Below are 20,932 nucleotides of genomic sequence, written 5' to 3' on the forward strand. Positions count from 1 at the left end.
ATCCTAAGTTAAGCTTAACTGGAGCTATTTCAGATTTCCTGTGAAACTACATCTCATCTTTTGCCCTTTACTCAATTTAGAATTACACTTTGCTTAAGATACCCTTGCTCTTTATTTGTGCTGTATTTTTGTCTGTAATTTATTCCCCCTGTCGTTTTATTTCAGTATATGTTACTCACACAGCGTCCTCTCCTGAGTGTTTGTTAACATTCCCTGATTAGCTTTTTTTAGTGAAAAATGCTGATTTTTCCCCCCACCAAACTCAAATGCTGTTGCGAATCTTGCAACTTGAAATCAAGCGTCTTGAAAAATAAGTGGCCCATTTTGTTTTATCCTTTTCCTGATTTCCCTATTGTATTTGGACTTGGAAAAAAAAAACAAACCCCAGACTCCTGTATTTCCCTGCTTGTTCACTCATTAAGCGAGTCTGCTTTGGATTTGGTCAGGTAACTTTCTCAGGAGTTATTTTTCATGTCAACTTCTTTTGACAGGGTTGGTTGGTTGGTTGATCTTGTACTTCTCTGCAGAAAGAGGTCACTTGAAGACTAAATGTTCCAAAGAAATAGGGAGCAGCAGTTTTGGGAAAGTATTCCCTAGATAAAGCAAGACAGACAATGATTTACTTTAACAGATCAAAACTCTGGGATTGAAAATAGCAATTATATCCATCTCAAACCCCAAATCAATCTCTTCACGACCTGGCTGCCAGGTTAAGCAGCGAATTTGCTCTCCTGCTCCCAGATGTGACAGCCACGCCGTGTGATGTGTCAGCCTGTTGACAGTGCTGCTCCTGCATGGACTACAGCTGACAGAAGAAAGAAGCATTGATTCGGCTCTGGGAGCTCTGCATTGTGAATCCACAGATGGAGGCAAACACTTAAAGCGAGTCCTCCCTTGAAGAGATGTCTGGGAGACAATTCCCTACTCAAGCACAGAAAGCAGGGTGAAGTGAGGGAGAGGGGCGGGGAGAGATTTGTGCACCTGAATAGTCTAAGACACCAAGGGGTCTTCAGGCACCAAAGCTGCAGGATTCCATGCAGAGCTCAGCTGCATTTCTTCAACGCTGAGCTCAATTTTCTCCGGCTCTAAAAAAAGCCGTAGTTGTTAGTTACTGCTCCCAAGACACGGCTTAGCTTGCAAACACTGTAGTACTCCCACGCTGCATTTCATTTAACAAAAGACATCGTTTGGAAACCACACCCGTTGAAGGCAAAATGTGTATCCATGTCACTTGATCAAAGGGCAGTGAGACATCTGTCTATATCCAGCATGAGCTGTGGGGTCAGCAGCAGAAAGACCTTCACTGCCTAGAACAAAAAGCTCTAAAAACATGACTAACAACTCCTCCAAGGACAATCTAGCTGGAGACTATTCGGCCAAGGCTGATTTCAGATACACACACAAAAGCCCAGCAGATCTGCAGTTTTATTTCACTGTGGGCACAAGTGCTAAAGTGAAAATGGTGTTGTTAATTGTAGGGCATTAAGTGCTCTTTCTGAAGCTATTTAGCTGCTTTTCTGAAACTAGCAGAATCTGAGATTTGGAGTCTCCAGGATGGAAATTCGGTGTTGTGTTCTGGCCTTTGCTTATCAGGATGGAAAGTGTTTCTTCAGATCAGCGGGAAAACCCTGACATCTTCAAAAGAGGCTGCATCAACAAACACTGGTGAGCTCTGCAGAGAGCTCCGCCGCATCCATGCTCCAAGGCAGCCCATTTTCCATTAGGCTGAACAAAGACACAAAGGGGCAAGTTCAGGATGCTGATCTTAAAAAGGGCTAAAGCACTCATGCCAGTTTTTTATACATTTCTCTCTGGCATCTTTTCTTGGAAGTGCACATTTGGTTGTGCAAATTGGCTGTTTTACACATGTGCACAGCTGCAGAAAAACAAGTGGAAAACTCTTTGTGCTTCGTGGCTAAGATGAAGTACTTAAAGAACACGTTCCTTTCCAAATGAAATAAATGTTGAGCAGCACACTTATATTGGTTGCTTAGCAACAGGTTATCCTTTGGCTGTGCCGGGGACTGCACGGGTCCTTTGAGACTGCCATTACAGACCTGCTTGGAAATGTCAGATTTGGAAAGGATGCAACAGTCAGTAATTCCATTTTTTTTTTTTTTTTTCCTGTGGTATCAAATAATTAAAGCTCTCCTATTAAATTAGCGTGATCACAGAACTTAAAGCTCTTCTGGGACTCCAAAGAACACAGACTTCAGTGGGAGTGGTGTGGTCTGAGTTCTGCGGGGAAGAGCAACAGTGGTTATGGTTTCCCTCCTAATGAGGAATAACATTATGCAGTTCCCATGCAGCACGTTCCACGTGTGGCTCCCAAGTGCTATTTTTCACAGGAAGACATTATTTCACCTAGCAGAGCTACACCAGGAGGACATATCCAGCTACAGCTACAGCAGTAAAGTCCTCACCCAAGATGTATCCTGGAGAGTGGGTGGTATTATGATTCCCTGTTCTCCAGTGCAATAAACCAAATGCTCCAGTGTGACTGCCTGAGCTCCTGGTGGCTCTCACAGCCAGCTGGGCTGCAATGCCAGGGTTCCCTTTATACACATTTCCAGAATGCAGCTGGAAAGGCACACACACCTCCAATCTACAGCCAGCTGAACCAGCTCAAGGTGGCAGCAGCGCGGGTGTACTCGCCACTAAACGATGGAGAGCAGAAGATTTTCCACTTTGTTATTAAAAAGCCTTTTGCAGAACAAACAACTGTAAGAGCCTCTTAGACAGACATCAGAGCTGCTGCTGCCCTGTATCTTGAGCCAATTTAGCCTTGCAGAGAAGTTGGCCTTTTAGCTCAGGTGTGACACTGTGCTGCTGCCCCTCTCTCTGATGCTTCCAAGACCTCAGCTATTAACTGTGCACGGTGAAGCTTCATGGTTGCACAAGCCCAGGGTGATGCTGCCCAGGTGGGCTCTCTGTTAGACCTGCCCCAGGCTGTGTTTGTCACTAAAATCTGTAGTGTAAAGGTGGCCAAGGCTGCTGATGCCTTTGGCAGCCCTGCGCTGCTCTGTGACCACACCATCCTACAAGGGTTCTGATGAATCACACAGTGGTGAAAGCAATGTCCTCTGCCAAATTCGTGACCATTACTGTGTTCTCTGCTGCCTAAGTTAAGCCATTAAAATATCCTTGTTTCTAGAAAATATGACATCGTTGAAATTCAACTGCCATTCTAAAAGAATAAAAGAAAATTATATGGCTAACCTTCAAATAGCATAATTATTTTCTTAATACGCTACAATTGCAATTTACACTGACCGTGTATTTATCTTGCATAGAAACCTTCAACCAAAAATGTTAATTAAATAGATATTTTCTAAAATGCCAGTGCGAGAAAAATAGAACTTTATTTTTCTTCCCCATGTCTAGACTCAAGCAAATGAAAAATACTCTATTTAAGCATGTACCAGGCCAAGTGTCACTCCTGTGCAGTGGCAGCAACCAGACAGATACCAGCAGCATAAACGTGGGCCAGAAAGAACAGATGGAATGAAGCCTACAGATACCAAAAAGTCGTAATTTTCAAGTTAATACCCCATGGTAACATCTGAAATAGTTTCAATTATTTATAAGGCTGGTGCCTATAACAAATAAATAGTAACTCCTGCCGTATGTTGTCTCAACATCTTTTTTTCCTGTGTGCTAGATAGTCAAATCCTCACTTTTCCCTCTTTGCAGAGGCCCCTCTGTGCCCCTGTTTGGGCACATCTGAATTTTGGGGACAAGGACAGTCTTCTCAGAGCTTTCAGTGCTTCAGAGAGGAAGTGAGTGCCAAAGCAAAGACCTCTCCAGCTCTGCAGATGTTTACCATGGAAAGGTTTGGGGTTTCGTGCTGCAGCTGCATTCATTCATTCATTCATTCATCAGGAGGGGGGAGCTTGGCAGAGGAATTCCTCCCCAGAACATTCCTGGAGCCTGATTTCACTTGCTGAGTCCCTACAAACAGGCAGGTACTGCCTTTTCTTTTTATATTCTGGCATTAGGAATTTAATAACAGCCTCTGAGGATGAGCCACCTTCTTCACCACAACTAAAATAGATCCATGACTTCCTGGTTGTATTTAAATGCGTTTACTAATTTGCTTGATTTTCCCCCCTTTCTTTGCTAAAAATGATTAAGAAATTGGCACTTTCTTGGTTACAACTACAGCCAGGACTGTATTGCAGATACACCAAAACATCTGTGTTAATTTCTCAGTGTGAAGATCAGAAATAAAACTGCTCCTAAATAAGATCTATTTCCCTCTTCAGGATATTGCCACTCATCTCCATCTAATGTTTCATGTAAACATTATAACAATTGAAAAAAAATTGCAGGTGTTTTAGAAGAGCTCTATGGTAATTAATAATTTCAGATCCAACAGAAAGACCCCTTAAGTCCCCAGGAAACCCAGTTGTTACAGAAGAAATCTATCAAGTGGAGATTCAAAAAGCAATTTTGACCCCCTGGAAAGACAGACCCATCTAAATGAGGAATCACAGGTAAATCTTGCCTGGAGTTCAGTAATTAAACACCAGAGTGTTTAATTGGACTGGTTTTGGACTAGCTCTGATGGCCCGTGCCAGCTTGGTGCCGCAAAAGCAAGATCTGCGTTACAGATCACAACTTTGTGACTCGTGTTTGTGCATTACGCGGTGAATGCTGCAGGCTGCAGTTTGTGGAGCAGCCAGCAGTGCCTGCAGGGCTCCCTGCGAGCTCGGATCTCCTGTTGATGCCCCGGGTTCTGCCGGAGCTCCCTCCTCGTGGCCGATGCTGCAGTGTCAGAGCAGGACTGGGGTGAGCTGCTGTGAGCCGGGTGGTGATTTATGATCGATGTTTTACACCTTCATATCGTGCCCTGGCTGCTGAATGCGTGTTTTAAGATCCCTCTGTCTCTAGTAATTCAGCTTCTTTTAGGAACAGGAAGAAAACACGTGCCTCCAAATATCCGTTTTTCTCACATGCTTGTTTGTCTCTGCTCTATGTTATTGAACTACTGGGTGTATTAAAATCCCTCGGGGGCTTGGAGCACAACCATTAGGATCCTGATGTAGAATACATGCTTCAAGTACCAGGATTGGGATGTTGACTTTTACTAAGTGCTCACCATTGACTAAATAATAAAGGAAATTTCTGTCACTAGCCTTTCCATATAAAAATCTGTTAATTAGCAATAGCATTTCATGCCATTTGTGAAACTCTCAAGTTTTGGATCCTAGTAATGAAGTACGTGTGTTTATTAAAATTAACCAACAATACAATTAACAAAAATTAACATCTACCAATTTATAATATCACTAACCAACTAAAAGCTACGTTCAATCTCTTCATCTCAAGTGACAAGAGGAAGCCAGTTGCTCTAATTCAGTGCATCTGTACCCTAGTTCATATTTGCAGTTCGTAGGTAATTCAACAATTTGGTTGAAGGCAGCTCTCATGAGGTGTTTTCTATAGCAGTGTTACAGAAGGGCTGGATCCCTTCACCCATCATAGGCAAATACAATCCACAAACACTTCCACGTCAAGGAATCATGCATTGCATTATCTACAGCCATGCACTGCACAGGACAATTAAAATCATCACTTATAGAACCTCAGGGCATAGCACGAGTAAAATAAAGTTTTAAACAGAAAACACAATTTCACTGAGCTCATGGCAATCTTTTGGTAAGTTTCTCCAAGTGGCCTTAATCTGTCCTCTTCACAAAAGCCAATTTAGAAACAAGCACAAGTTCTACTTTTCTATCATGTGTTCCAACAGCATGAGGATTGAAAAGACCTTTTTAATACTGAGCTAATATTTACTTGATTTCTTGTCCTTGGATACTTTTCCATTATTGGCCCAGGCTAACGGAACTGGTTCATCCAGCTCATATTCTGCACCTCTCTTACACTAAATGTTGCAATATTGGATTACCCCTTTCCAGCCTGGAGCCTCTTGCATTCTACATAAAGAATAAAGAAAAAAACAGAGCTCAGAATGCGGAATACAGGGAAGTGTACCCTGGATAACACTTCTGATCAGCTCTTTTGAAGGTGTTGGACTTCTGCTCCACCTCAGGTGGAGGTTCCCTGGTCAGGACCTTGGGTTCTAGATGCCTCACTCTTGAGCAACACATAATTTTTTGTGAGGGGATTGTTAATTTCCTGTGTGGAGGAAACAGCAGCATCTCTACATATAAATTTGAAGTGATAAATTATTCTGATTACCTATCCTGATTTAGTTATTAAAAAAAAAAAAAAAAAAATTCTCATGTGGGGCTCTTTATTTAAATACAATCTTCAGCACTGCAGCTTTAGTTAGGACATCGCTTCAGCTGAAGCCATGCAGCCAGAAAGGAAGCAATCTGCAGCATTGAAGTCACTCTTTAAATGTTCAATGCAGAAATGGTTGGACAAGTTTTATTCTAAAAAGCACATTGCACACATGATCAGATATTGTTGCCATGGCTGACTTCCTTTATTGCTTTGAGTAAATCCATATTTGATCCATTAAGGATGGATTGGGTTGCTGCTAGGTAGAAGTAGGTCAAGTGATTTTTAAGCCACAGTTCTGAGCACAGACTAAGAGCAAACACAATAAATAATTTCTTATTTTTTAAATCTTTAGCATGTGCAATTATAGTCAACCTATAAATTAACTTGCACATAATGCATAATGCCCTCTAGTGGGAAAATCAACAAGTCTAGGGGCAACAAATCTGGATATCCCGTGCAATATCAATCTAATTAGTGTTGCAACCAGTGGACAGTTTTAATACAGAAATAAGTTTAAAGCAAAAGAACCTCCACAAAAACAAATCTTCTCAGATGATCATTAAGGTTCCTTCCAACTCAATTTGTTCTAGGAGTCCATGAAAATTTAAATATCTTCTAAACATGTTTTATCCTCAAAGTTAAGATAAGCAAAACAATCTCAATGAACTTTTATTTAAAATGATTATGGGATGGGAAACAGACTTCGGTAGCTTCTTGATTTTATTTCCTGATTAAATTTCATTTAGAAATTGAATTTTTGGTAAATACAATTACACAAACTTCAGGCTGATAAAGGAGATAATTCAAAGTTTACTGATACATCAGCCAGAACAACCTGTAATTCCAAAGAGTTTCACAACTAATGATCTTCATAAGTATGAGGTCACTTTTCTGTACCCATAAATAAAAAATTAAACAAAGTGACCAAAATTCAAAATTATATAAGGTAACGGCAGTAGGCTTATCATAAAATTATAGAGTAGAATAAGGGGCTTAGATAGACTATCAGATAAGGAATGTACTCCACTGAGAGACCTCCTAAAGTCAACAGTAAAGCAACAATCCAAGAGGAGTAAGTCATCAGAATTTTATCCTTCAGGAAAACATAGCACTTGTCCTTCATTGGTAAATTAACCTGCACTTAGGCTGGAATGATCACTTTCTCTAAACCTCTGCACATTTTGTGTGAACCTGCTTTGATACTACTTTATTTATCATTTACAAGATGAAACCTTACAGCAATACAAGCCCTGAGGTTTGTATTGGTTAAATCAAAGAACTTTGGGCCTGGAGGACATTTAGTCCAGCTCTCTTCCCTGGGAAGGACCACAAGCACCACTATCCCAGGCCAGCTGTGGTCACCTGGGCCTTTTGTGGTAGCTGAACTCAGAAATCCTCCAAGGGGCAAGATTCCTCCACCTCTCTCAGTAAGCTCATCTGGTGACACACCAACATCCTAGTGAAGAACATTTTCCTAATGTTCCACCTGAACCTCTCGTGCCCAGTTTGGCACTGGCTCAGGCCATTTGTTCTCATTCTCCCTCTTCCGTTTTGGAAAGGGAGGAAGAACAAGCAACTCTGCTGAAGCAGTAAAGGAGATTTTGCACAGCAGAATAACGGATAAAAAAGTATCTCAGGTGCAGGAACTCACTGTGTCCCCCCAAATTCTCAGCCTGCAAGTAAGGCTCAAATGAGCAAGCCAAGAAAGAGCTCTCCAGAGCAAAGTTAGAGAAGTGTAAGTTAAGAAACACAAAGCAAAAAGCCAGGTCTATCTTACAACTAAATAACAACTACACCCAAACACTAATAACCTCTTACAAGTATTGTCTGGTGCAAGAAGTGTGCTCAGCTGCTCCAAGAGCAGAAACTGGGCTTCTTTTGGACATGAAACATGCAGTGGGTCTGTAAGAGTATTTTGAGGCTGTGACTGCCACAGTAGCCTTTATCTTCTTCACATGTCTGTGTTACAATATTGGTCCACTTGTTAAAACACCAGCTAATTAAAAAACACATCACCTTGCCTCCATTAGCTGAATTTCAAACTTTATAGGAAGAAACTTTTTTTTTCATGTGACACACACAAAAAATCCTGCCTAAATATGGCTTGTGGTTGACTCAACCTGAGAAGTCACTTGGTGATGCATATCCTGGTAACAAATTATACACTGGTATCCTAAATGTGACAAAACCCAGACATGTGAAAGGAAGACACTTTGGTACAAAGACAAGGCAAAGCCTGTGGACAGGTTTTTAATTGAAGACAAAAGTGAAGAAAGAAGGTGCTTTTAGACATGCAAACCCTGAAGTCAGGAAGACTGCACACCTAGCTACACTTTCTGAGCTACTCTAATTATTTGGAAATTAATTAAACCAGATGGTTAATTAAAATGTATTACTTCTATTTACAGATACTGCCTCTGTTTGCCTCACCATATAACTACAATCAACTTGTATAATCCAGGATCAGCTGTGCTAGTCAGTGGGTGGAGCAAAAACCAATCAAACTATATCAATTCTGTCAGTAAAATACAACCTCTTAAAATACACATTTTCTAATAGAAGAATGTGAAAATTACCTGAAACTTCTGTGGTTATTAAGGCATGCCTGCACCCCAGTACTGAAAATATCAGTGGTGTTGTTGATGGAAAGGGAGCTGTCTGCTTTACTCTGTGACTGCCTGTCCCTTGATAACTTTTAGGCATCATCAAAAGCTTTAGACAGAATCTGAAAGAGGCAGAAATTGACTTTTATCATGGTCTTATTAAATTATATGACTGGCATTGTCATCTTTCTTTTTGGTTACAGAACAATTTTATTGCAGCAGAGGTTCAAAATATCACTGACATTTTGAGCTTCAAACTTCAATTGCATTTAAATTTTAATTTTAGTGGTTGTTTAAGAAGGCATTTGTAGGTGAGGTGGAGTTAACAGTCTTCATTCTACAGAGAAAGGTTCTTCAATTTCCTGAAGATGCTCCTCTCCCTTGTAAAACTGGCAAATGCTAGCAGCCATGCACAACTCTATCACTGCTAATATAACATAAATGTTTTAGTGGGGTTGTTAACTGGCTACCCTATCCATCTTCCATAAATCCAGGCCTGACAGTGCTCACTATGGATAGAAAAATGTCAATATCCACAGTGTATTTCCCCATGCAAGGCCAAATGCAGATCTGTTGCTTTTCCTACTTCTGCACACAGAGAAGGGCCTGGCTTTTGGGCTCAAACTTTTGGGGTTGAATTCCACTTAAAAATGGTCCCCATTTCTTCTTACAGGATGAATGACATCAATGATGTGATTCACTCTTCAGGAGGATGAGAAACAATTAATATATCATGAGAATAAAGAATGCAGAGATCTATCATAACTCCTCTGTATGTTGCTGACAATATTTCTGCCTCTTCCAGAAAGTTAGTTTCTAGAGTATTTAATTATTTTACCTACAGCATCTCCCTTCATTAAAATAAAGTATTCAAACCCAAACTGTGTGTCAGGATTCAGAAGACTTCTTTTATTTCCTCCAGGAAAAAAAAAAAAAAAAAAAAAAAAAAGGCAGTAACAAAATCAAACAGGCAAAAAACAAGTGGATAACACACTCTTCTAGGTATTAGAAATTGGATGTCCATCAAGACCCAGCAGAGTTTGATTTAAAGTGTCAAACATCTGCTTGAGAAGGTGTCAAAAAGCCCCCAAAACTGGCACACAGGGAAATGTGTATGGTTTCCTGGCTATGAAGACCATGTTTTTCAAAATACTCATTTTGGCAGTGGCTATCAGGCTTTTTCCAAACCCTCTCTATAGTTATCCTTGCTAAATCCTCAGATAGGAATGTGCAGAACCCTAGCAACAATTCATCTGGCATCAGAAAAGATAAAATACTCTTCAATAAAATGCAGAAATATTATCATCTTATAGTGTTTATCAAACAACTTACAGCAAAAGGGAGCTGTGGAGTACTTACTCAAGAGCAGAGAAGAAGCAATCTAAGTATTATTGCTATAAAGGAGTAGAAAGGCAATTCCCTCAAACACACAGGGTCTTTTGATAAAAGATAAAAATACAGCAAGAAAAAAAATTCCCCATAAAACCTGTTACATGTCTTTTCTGACACAAGCAAATCCCATAAGAAAATGGGATTTTCTGTTAGGTTCTTACTTTCAAAGTAGGGATTATCACTCTTTTTATTATATTTTTGTTGTTGTTGTTGTTGTTTTTTTTTATTTTTTAAACGCACAGAGTAAAATTAAAAAACTATAAATGCATGGGGGGAATCTGAGTATGAAGTAAATGTGTATTTACCTTTCCATGAAGCCTTTTTAACAAAACCTGGGTCTGGCATGGTGGGAAAAGAGCTCGGTAGACAGGTGCCTCAGGAGGAACGGACTTAGCAAGAGGAAAAGATGCAAAAAATGAAATATCAGCTGCTTAAAGTCACATCACCCATTAGGCTATGGTTAGAGCCTCATTGGAAATAAGACCTCTACACAGTGTGGAAAGCAGAAAAAGAGTAAAAAGGAAGAAGATTATGACTTAAGGAACAGGTTGCTACCTCTTGAAAATTAATTTTCCCTTCCATTTCTCTTTAATACTTGTGAATATTAACAATTAAATAAAACCACTGTCAAATGAGCCATTTTTTCCAGTCACACGAAACTTGGAAACAAGATGTCTACAGTGGTAAAGAAACAACGTTGTTTGGAATAGACACACTTGGTCTTGCTTAACTGAACAATATTGTCAGATTAGTTTTTCACGGTCTCCCATATTTACATGGCAGTTTTACCTTGAATTAAGAACAGCTCTTAAAATAGTTGGTAAATGCTCACTGTAAAAAATCTTTTCCAGGATTTTCTGCCCATTTTCAGATGACATATTTTGCAGCCTCTGTTTTTATTCCTTCTTTGTTGCCACGATTGAGTCTATCAATGCCTGTGGCTCATGCTGGCTGTGGCGTTTTTTGCAAATATGATCCTGCAACAACATTGTATAGGGAAAGGGTAGGTGCTTGTGTGAGGTGTCATCAATTACTTACCAAGGTCAGTGCATGCTGTATCCTCTGGGAACCTGATTATGGGCACTCTTCACAGCCTGCAGGAAAAGGTACTGAATTACCATATTCTTTTTCCAAAGTAACATTCTGATTACTTTTTGACCCAAGTTAATATTCCGTCTAAAAATGCCAAGAAGAGAGACGATTTCAATTTAAACTCTGTTTAAGCCAGTGCAAGAGAAAAACACAAACCCACCAACATACATTGGATAATAATTTAAGTACACTCTGTGGTTTAAAAATTAATGCAGTGTTGTGTACCAACATCAACATTATTTTTTGTTTTAAATTTAAAAAACAAGGTGACGAATACTAGGCTGAGGGGTATCTAGACCAGGTTAAAAGAACCTGGTGTTCTCATCCTATTGACCACTGAAAACGCTGTGGGCCTACAGGTGAGCTACACAACAAGAGCAAGATCTGCGTCTGCCTCTGCCTGCTTGCCACCAAATAAACTAGCAAACAAACAAACAAAGAGTTAAAAAACATCCTTCTGCATGTAGCCTGACTTGTTTGTAGAAGAAAACTGTAGGAGAAAAGAAGACTATGGCAGCCAATGTCACACAGGACGGTTGAGGGGCTATTGAAAGAAATTATCAGGTTTGTGGGGGAAAAAAAAAGTGAAATACAGAATCTAGAGGCTTTTATCACTAAAGAGACATATTTAATCTAGTCATTAGAGAAGGACATGTCTAAATGATCTCAAGTATCTTATCATTTCATCCACAGGCAGACACGAATAGGGAGCTGTAGTGCAAAATTGCTGAGCATTGAAGCTCCATAAACACTTAGCAAAGGTGCTGCCTTTTGGAATATCAGGATAACTCAGACTTTGGTCCCAGAGGAGTGACACTGAAGATGAGCTGTAGTGATGACCTTTATGGGACTGATGGCCACCAGACTGATGGCTTTTAGAACTGGATTGGTTCTTAGTTTTGTTTGAGATGTGTCCCCTGCAGAACTGCTCCTGCTGTAGGGCCATGAAAGGCATATGAATCAAGTAAGAAGTGAGCATTTTTTTATGACTCTCAGCCATGAAATGTCTGATAGACCAAACTAATAAACCATCCTGGCTTACACTTGCACTTTCTGATACTGCCATTGACAAACACAGTATTTTGTTGCAAAAAAGGGCAGTTTTGTGTTTAGTGCATGTGTGAAATGCAGCCCAGCAAACAAAATGGTGTATGGCATTACCTTGCTCTTATGCTTTTGAGAATAATAAAAATTAATCACCAGGTCAGCTGACCAGCTCTTTCCAAATATGCAAGAGGGCTCTTAATTTAAGTGCTGCACTTAAGAGCAAAATGGAACATGGACAAGTTAACATCAGTGAAACCAAGGAAAATTCCTTCTCAGGAGCCTTTGAGTGCACCACTGTGTTCTGTAAATTCTAGTGAAAACATTCCTGTCAGTGGAGCTAAAAAGAAAAGGAAACCTAGAAATTCAAATCTGATTGATATTATTAATTTATTGGAAGGAAGGAAGGCAGGCAGGAAGGAAGGAAGGCAGGAAGGCAGGAAGGAAGGAAGGAAGGAAGGAAGGAAGGAAGGAAGGAAGGAAGGAAAAAGAGTCACAACAAAAGCAGACCACGGACGATACAGAGGAGGAAGAAGAAGTTCTTTGTGTTGCTGCTGTTTGCTGTGGTGCATGAGACATCCATCTCATCTGAAATCTCCTTTCTCTGGAAGTCAAAATATTATGGAAATTACAGGCAGCTCCAGCTGGGAACAAAGTTCTGCAAGGGTATATGAATCTTGCAGCAGCTACAGAAGATAGGGAAGATAGGATGGTGTCAGCCTAGTTAGACTGAATCCAGAGACATGCCTTTTTTTTTCTTTTTTTAAACTGATTTTGGCTTTCCATTATTCCTATCCAACAAAGGGATGTTTGAGGGGCCAAGAAATAAAATAATGTATTAATATGGCCATTAGGGTGAGGTTTTTTTATCTTCATTGACTGCCTATGGACACACAAGAAGTCCAGCAGGGCTGGAAAACAGGATCCATACCTTTAAAAATCCAACCCTACATCTTCATCCAATGGAACACGCTTTGTGTGATTGAGTGTCATGAGAAACACGAGGCAGTGCTGGAAAGCAGCTTCCAGCAGCTATGATATGACAGCCTTTCTGCTCCTTGGTAGCCAGTTTGTATAGACAATGCTGTGATCTCAAAGGCCCTTCATTGTGGATCTGCTTAATGTTTTGAATTTGTATTTGCTAAATGCAGTGTATGACCCTCCTCATGCGAGGCTGTGTTTGAAAGCACTGAAGAGAGTCATTTAAAAGAAACTATAATACTCTTTGCAGGCATCATATTCTTTGCTACAGCCTGAACACTATAGCAATTATACAATTAGAGACAGCTCCAGTCTCTGCCAGACACAGTTTTATGTAAGAACAGCAATTGAGGGCAACTGAAAAAAGAGAAAGAAACACATTAAAGTTTAAAACTTGTGCTTTGGTGTTCTTAGTTCCTATTTTTCTCTAAATCATTTGGAAACCTACCCCCTTGACCTCCTTTTAAAGAAATGGAATTAGGAATCTCCGGGCACTTTCCTCTTGGTTTGATTTCTGGAAGTTATGAGAATACCAAAATAGCTTGGAGAGACTAGGAGAAAGGAGGTAATGCTCAAGGAGAGTCACTGGTCTCTCCTTGAGAGAGAAACTCTCCACTAGTTTCTCATTTATGCAAGGAATAAGAAAGTTCTTACTGGAATGGATCAGATACGGATTTATCTCCATGGAAGAGGAGGGATCCTGCAATAACTGCATTAGGGAGCATTGTATCTGTTGCAGCAATTTCAAGAGACTCTTCATGGTTTGTCCTGGCTGCACTCTGCATGGGACCGTGTCACCAGAGATTTCTGTGTCCCTGCGAGGTCCTGAAGAGTGATCAGTCCCCATTCCTTGTCTCTGACTGGTTTACAAAACTGGTCCTACTCATTTAAGGATTTTCACTCTACAGACACATTTTAAATGAAGAAGGCACATCACAATCTATTTTTATGTAAGCAACAAAAGGTGAGCCTTTTCTACTTGCCATTCACCTCTCACATGCATACATCCATCTGCTCTAGCATCTTGCAGGTTCTAGGTAGCCAGAGCTTAAAAAAGAGCCCTTAAAGAAAAAAAAATAAAAATAATAATAATAAAAAAATAAAATGCAGTTGCTAGTTTTCAACCCCTCCCAACTCAGCCTGAACCCCAAAATAACAGTTCCCTCAAAAGAACTCACTTTTGTTAACTTATGCACATGAGAACAAAACTCTTCTGACATTAACATCAAATAGGCACGTTGTCATTTACTATCCATTTCATGGGGAAAAAGCAAGTAATTTTAGCATTGCTTATATCCATATTAATGCTGATCCAACTAGAAGAGCAAGAGCTCAGCTCTGGGATCACAAAGCAGGGTAGGATAGCCAGGGGTGAAATTTAGGTGAGAGGCATGAAGACTTCAAATATATTTCGTACAGTAGGTATGGTATGTTATACATAAAGAAATCGTAAGATTAGGTAAAAACACCAATCCCTCACATTACAACGGCCATCTCCATAAAACAAGATTGCCAAAAAGCCAATCAGTTTCTAAATCAGTATTTCATGTCTCTTAACATTTACCTACATTTTACTTATGCTTTTTCAAATAATTAATGACTTAAAAATCAGATTAAAAGATTTTGAAGATTAGTATAGAGTTTTAAGAGACATTTTTTAAAAATTAAGACATTCTGGTAATAATGTTGCACTGACCATTTTTAGACAGGTATTACTAAACTGCTACAAAACTTTTTGTAAGGCTGACATCAGCAAGATTCTGACAGTTCATAAAATCATGTTCCCATGTTGGCATAAATATTAATTTCCTGCTGGCCTTTCCATACGCTCCAAATTCACTAATTTCTCAAAAGACAAAGGCAATCTGATCTTCATACAACTTAAATGGGGATTGTATCCTTATGTATCACCAAAGGACCAGGGCTGCAATGTTTAATTGTCTTTTGATATTTTCCTAGACAAATTTTTCAAGTCAAAACCTGATGCAGCTTCAAAATATATCTGCATGCAAGTAAGCATGCAATTGGGAGACTGTGCTCGCACAAAGAATGCTTTGTTTACTTGCACCTCTCCATCTAGTCATTAGAAACCAGCACAGAAGAAGCAAGCAGCCCTGGCACAGATTTATCCGTAAAATTTTACATTTTAAAAAAAACATTTCTGTGCTCCTGAGATTTTATTTTTTTTCCCCTATGTTCTACAGCCCTAGGAAAGGCAGGTGAGCAATGTGAGGACAGCAAGTCTAATCCCATGCTTCAGCATGAGGTGCTGCATGTTCGAGGGCAGCTTGAAGGCAGCTCTGAGTGTGACAGAACGTCGGTGCTGCGGGGTCTGAGAGGCGCCTGAGATTCTCCTCTGATCCCGAAAAGGGGCAAAGGCGGATGGAGGATGAGCAGATCCCCAGCAAAGGGGGCCGTGTCTTTACCTGTGTGAGGGGAGGCGAGGCGGACGGGGCCTCGCTGCCCAGGGCCGGCACCCGCAGCCCTCGGGAGCGGCGGGAGGGCTCCGGCTTTGGACAATCCCTGGACAGCTCTTCCCTCCGAGGCTCGGCTCCGGGAGGAGGAGGAGGAGGCAGAGCCCGCCATGGCGAGGGGAGGCTGAGGAGGATCCCGCTTGCTGAGCCGCTCCCGCCGGCGGCGGAGCTCGGCGGGGCGGGGAGGGGACGGGCAGCGCCGGGAGGCGGCACCGCGCTCCCACCTGCCCCTCTCCGCCGCGGGCAGTGATGAGGCGGCCGCGGGCAGCGCCCGGCGCGGAGCACCCGGAGTTTGTTCGCTGCCCGTCCTCGTCTCCCTGATGCTCTGAGCCGGAGTCTCCTCCTCTCCCCGGGCTCGCACCCGGGCTGGATGCTCCGCTCGCTCCTCGCTTCCCCGCCACAGCCGCCGGCCGCTTCCCGCCGCCCCGCAAGAAATGGAGCCGTCCGCTGCCCCTCTGGACACCACTCCGAACCCCGCCATCGTGCAGCCCCCCGGGGCCAACCCGCCGGGGGCCCCCCGGGAGCAGCAGCAGGAGCAGCTGCGGATCGGGGAGAGCGGGCAGTTCAGCGAGGGGCTGGAGGACAGAGGTGAGCGCCCGTCCGTCCGTCCGTCCGTCCCCTGCCTCCCTGCACGCTGCTCTCCGCTGTGGAGAGCCCCACCACCTCCCCTGCGTCCCGAGGCGCCCCATACCCACCCAGACGGCTCCTCCGACGCCCTGTCCGCAGCATCCTCTCTCTCTCCTGGCCCCGGACCCTCCCCACGCCGCCGCGGCAGCCCTGCCCGCCCCCTCCCCTTCAGCCCCGGCAGCCGCACGCCGGCTCTTGCCCCCCGAGCTTCCCCCCTCCAGCCCCGCTCGCCCACCCCTCATCCCGCCGCTGGCAGCCGCTTAGCATCCCCCCGCGCCGCCCTCGAAGCTCTGCCCCGTTTTAGCTCCCGTGCGAGCGCTCCGCGACAGCTTTGAAGTATTTTTATAAACTCTATTCGTGGCTGCTCCCACCTCGCCCGAGAACTTGCCTGCCCGGCGGCGGAGCGGCTGCCGGCGGCACATGGCTCCACAGGCAGCGGGGCGGGGGCCGGTGGAGCTCCCGGCAGGGCCGGGCAGGGCCGGGGGTTTTCCGGGGGTTTCCCGGGAGCCGCTGAGGTGCCCAAGCCGGCGGGGTGGTCGCAGCCGCCCTTGGAGCAAGGCACAACCGGGCGTTTCTGGGGGTCCGCCCCAGCCAGGCTCGGGGCACTCGTCTCACGCCTTGCCTCCCTTCCCCCACCGAACTGTGCACTTCCACACAACTCGGTTTCTTGTTTGTTTGTTTGTTTGTTTTTGTTATTTACTTAAATACCTGACCAGGGAAGGAAAGGTGCGTGCTTCCCGAGCGCGTTACGCTTTCGTGCGGAGCACATCCATCTCGGACATCTGTTCAGGGCTCACTCACCTGCCGCCCACAAAGGCAGCTGCCATTTTAACCCTCCCCACTGCCCTGTCATCCACAACGCCTCCAGGCTCCTCTTCCACACAATTTGTCTCCATCTTTTAATTTCATCTATTGGCTTCCCTTAGCCTCTCTGTTGCCTTCTCTTCCTTTTCCATTCTTCTTTTTGCATCCCTTTTGTGTTCTCAGTCTTCATCCATAACCCCTTTACATGTAACCCTATCTCCTATCTATCTCCTGTTCCTTGCCCAGCTTCCCGAAGCCTCAAATCGTAGACACAAAGTAGAGGAGCGAGGGGAAGAGCGTTCACCACAGTTCCAGACATGCAGGGGCTGGGAGCAGCCCTTTTTCCGGGGGTACCCTCGCTGTCACTGCCCGTGGCTGAGGACAGACGTTGTGCCTGCCTCAGGGCAGTCTGGGGCTTCAGCTCTCTCCTACCTGAGTGAGGAATTTTGATTATGGTTCGAGCAGAGAAGTTTGGTTACAGAAAATTTTAATTCGTGCCCAGTATGACAGAGCTGAAGGTGAAAGCTTTCCCTTTTGGCATTAAGGGTAATTCCATATAGTGTCTGTTGTACCTAACCTATTTGTTTCTATGAGGGAGATGAAGCTAAAGCTGCTGATTAAATTCTCTTCCTTGCCTCCATGCTCCTCCTATGGCCCTTGCAGTACCTTTCTTTCTGCCTTTCCTGTAGTTACTGATTCCATCTATACCGGGAAAATTCACAGTCATTGCAGAGGAAAATCTGGTATGCTTTTTGCAGGCTGTCCCTGTTGAAAATGTTAAGTCTGGCCTTTTAGATTGTACTTTTTCCTACAATCCTTTCCAATGAATCATACCAGATCCAGTTATAGAGATGATGCTCCCATGTTTGCTAAAAATAAATACTAACCCTAAAATTTGGAACAAGATATTTGCTCCTTAGGAGCCAGATCCAAAATCGCTGATAATTTTGTGGATGGGACCCTTAAATTAACATCTTTAGGTGAACAGGTTTTTTATTAGCCTTATCTCTTCCACAATTTCTAACTTGACATTTTAAAATGATCCCTTAGCCAAATAGAAAAGTACTTCTGGTAAGTCAGCATATGGTAAAGAATATCCTAGAATCACTTCACAAATATGCCAAGCTTGTGTTCTGCAACTGTTAAGCAGGTTTTTTTCTCCTTCTCATTTTTTTATGGGAAGAAAATCTGTTAATATGTGAAGATGCTGAACGATGAATTAAAAATCCAGTTAATTGAACCAGTTCATCATCTTTTTTATACCTTAAGGATATCCATGTGCTAAATAAATTATTGGCAATAAAATTACTCAGTATGTTAATTTCAGGGCGGAGAAATTTCATTTGTAGATGCTAGCTTTTTATTTTTGTAACAGTGCAGGTCATACTGAAAGATTAACTTTCATCCTCTTGCGGACGCTTAAAACTCGCTTTCTTATGGTCAGTGAAAAAATATGGAGGTTTACCTTGTCAATTTTGTTCTTGTGTGTAAATTAATGAGCTGTTGTTCCTTCTAATTAATTTTTTATTCCATGGGCTTGGTGGTCACGTGAATGAGTTTGTATTTTTCTGTGCTGGCCTCAAGACACTCATAAGAATTATATGATCTTGCTTGGGGGTGAAAACTTTAGATACAGAAAATGTGTTTGAATTATTTCAAGAAGGAAGGGATCACATCGCTGACAGCCAGAATATGCCAGCCATTTTGAGAGACAGAGGAACACATACACACACACGGCAGAAGTGGCTGAGTTTTATAAAGAGCGCAGTCTCTGTCATCCTGGACACGTGCTTGACATGTGAATAGTAATCAGGAGTGCTGTGCTAGCTCTGGGGCTTATTATCCATCCCTCAGTTTAATTAGGGTATTGTTTGATTTGTAAGTATCAACTATGCATGCTGGACTTCCCAGGTAATAGTGGGCTGTAGCCATGAATTGAAAATGTCTTAAAAGGAAGAAACGGGTGAGGATATCTGTCATTCTGATCTGTGTTTGAGGTTTAAATGTTGAGAACCAAAATTGGCTGAACAAACCCTTGCTTTACGTTCCAAAAAGATTTGGACCAAAATTTAAAATTTTTGGTTTGGGGAGGGGACAGGAGGGATGAAGACACAAAATGTGAGAAGATGTGTTTTCTCTATGGTTATATTAGTAGAAATGCTTCCTGTGTTTCAAGCTGTGTTGTTGAATTACCTCATACCAGACAGCAATTAAACTGTACATCGTTATATATTGTAGCAGAAGATAGGCCAAACATTTGTGGGAAAAAAAAGAAATAAAATTGTTCACACAAATGAAAGCAGGCATGTTAGAAATATCATGAGCAACAGTATCAGTACAAGACTCAAACCTTTTGGAGTTGTCATCTATCAGTTTTCATGTATTAGACACACAAAGAATGCACCTAATAAGAAATTTCAGTATAGGGCCTGGTCCATGCAAGTTTGTAGATACTTTCCCATTCATAAAGGGGGGAGTGTGTAGGACAAAGTGTGATAATATTTTAAATTTTCTAAAAATACAGTACAAGCATGAAATTCTCAGAGTGGCTTTCTGAGCTCCCATAAAGAAACTCTCCTTGCTTTATTGTAACTGAGGTGTAAAAAGCATAAAGAATTTTTCCAAGACAGCATGTATCCCACCACTAATGCTAGGATTACAACTGGTAATTTTAACATACTCCAAGTGGCGGAATAAATTCTGATGGCTCAAATTTGACCACCCCTGGCTGCCTGCCCCTCTGCTGACACATTGCTGCCCCTGAGGCAAAGATGTCTGATTCAGTTCTGAATTGATTTCAAAACCATTGCAGTTTTCAGCCAGTATATTACAGTCAGTTGAAATTAATATCTGTAAAGGTTAATAAACTTGGTTAAACATGGTGTGGATTCAGCAGAACACTGAATCTAGATCAGATGTCCCTGCCTTGAAAGTGGCAATCACCATAAGAGAGAAAACTGGGGAAGGTGAGGATAATAACAGCTTCAACTCTTATGTTTTAATCTGATGCTGAGTCTGACAGAGCCCCTGTTCTCCATCCTTTGTTTGAGACTTTAGACCAGCTACTCAAAATCATGCTGTTAAACCATCGTCTTAGTTCAATGCATTCAGTGCAGACAAATCTCTCTGAAAAGGGCTCATCATCTGAGGGGAATCACCCACATCTTCTGGAGTAACTCATTAAGAAATTCAAGGCCATCAGGTTTCCTCTTCAGTTAAGCAGATTTGATTTGAAACTTGATGGTGAAAAAGAATGTATGTTTCAAATTGAATGAATGTATTAAACATAGAATGGGTTTTAGAAGTGGCTTAAGACTCAGACTGAGAGAATAAAAACCAAAGAATGTTGTTAATTTATGTTTAACCTGCATACTCTGTGATTTAAGATCAATGGACAAAAGACTTCCACTGACTGAAAGCATCAAAAAAAGAGAAAAAGCAATCACAGCATTCCCTTGTGTTCAACAGCCTTCTGCACCGATTGCAGCAAGGACAGAATTGGTTCTTCAGTTAGTTCTAGACAGGAATGTGTTCTTACCTCGGATGAAGGACAAGGTGCTTCAAGAGGCTTTTTCAGCTGCTCTAGCTGTGATTCTGAGGCATGCCCACTTGTGCTTTGATGATCACTATGTGCAGTGTATCCCTGTGCGTTGGGAGGTTATT

The 20,932-nt window shown here is 42.2% G+C and overlaps 2 protein-coding genes across 7 annotated transcripts in view; one reads left to right on the top strand and one right to left on the bottom strand.

Moving 5' to 3' along the window:
* ACMSD (aminocarboxymuconate semialdehyde decarboxylase) overlaps nt 1-17,244 on the bottom strand; it is a 39,729-nt gene extending 22,485 nt beyond the window's left edge. The window contains exons 1-2 of one of the 5 annotated variants that reach the window (XM_040070154.2): nt 17,174-17,244; nt 11,286-11,341 (exon numbers count right to left, since the gene is read on the bottom strand). The gene's annotated coding sequence lies outside the window, so the exon portion shown is untranslated. Of the gene's footprint in view, nt 1-383; nt 475-8,828; nt 8,957-10,552; nt 10,637-11,285; nt 11,342-17,173 lie in introns of those variants that run through there. The other 4 variants (XM_040070148.2, XM_040070152.2, XM_040070150.2 and 1 more) reach the window with 4 other exon arrangements.
* The window catches only part of TMEM163 (transmembrane protein 163), an 87,904-nt gene continuing 83,036 nt past the window's right edge, over nt 16,065-20,932 (top strand). For both annotated transcript variants that reach the window (XM_040070157.2, XM_040070158.2), the window contains exon 1: nt 16,065-16,426. In XM_040070157.2, the coding sequence (XP_039926091.1) occupies nt 16,273-16,426 (154 nt within the window). In that variant the 5' untranslated portion in view covers nt 16,065-16,272. The remainder of the gene's footprint in view (nt 16,427-20,932) is intronic.

This window comes from Hirundo rustica, chromosome 7 (assembly GCF_015227805.2).
Source record: "Hirundo rustica isolate bHirRus1 chromosome 7, bHirRus1.pri.v3, whole genome shotgun sequence".
Classification (NCBI taxonomy): Eukaryota; Metazoa; Chordata; class Aves; order Passeriformes; family Hirundinidae; genus Hirundo; species Hirundo rustica.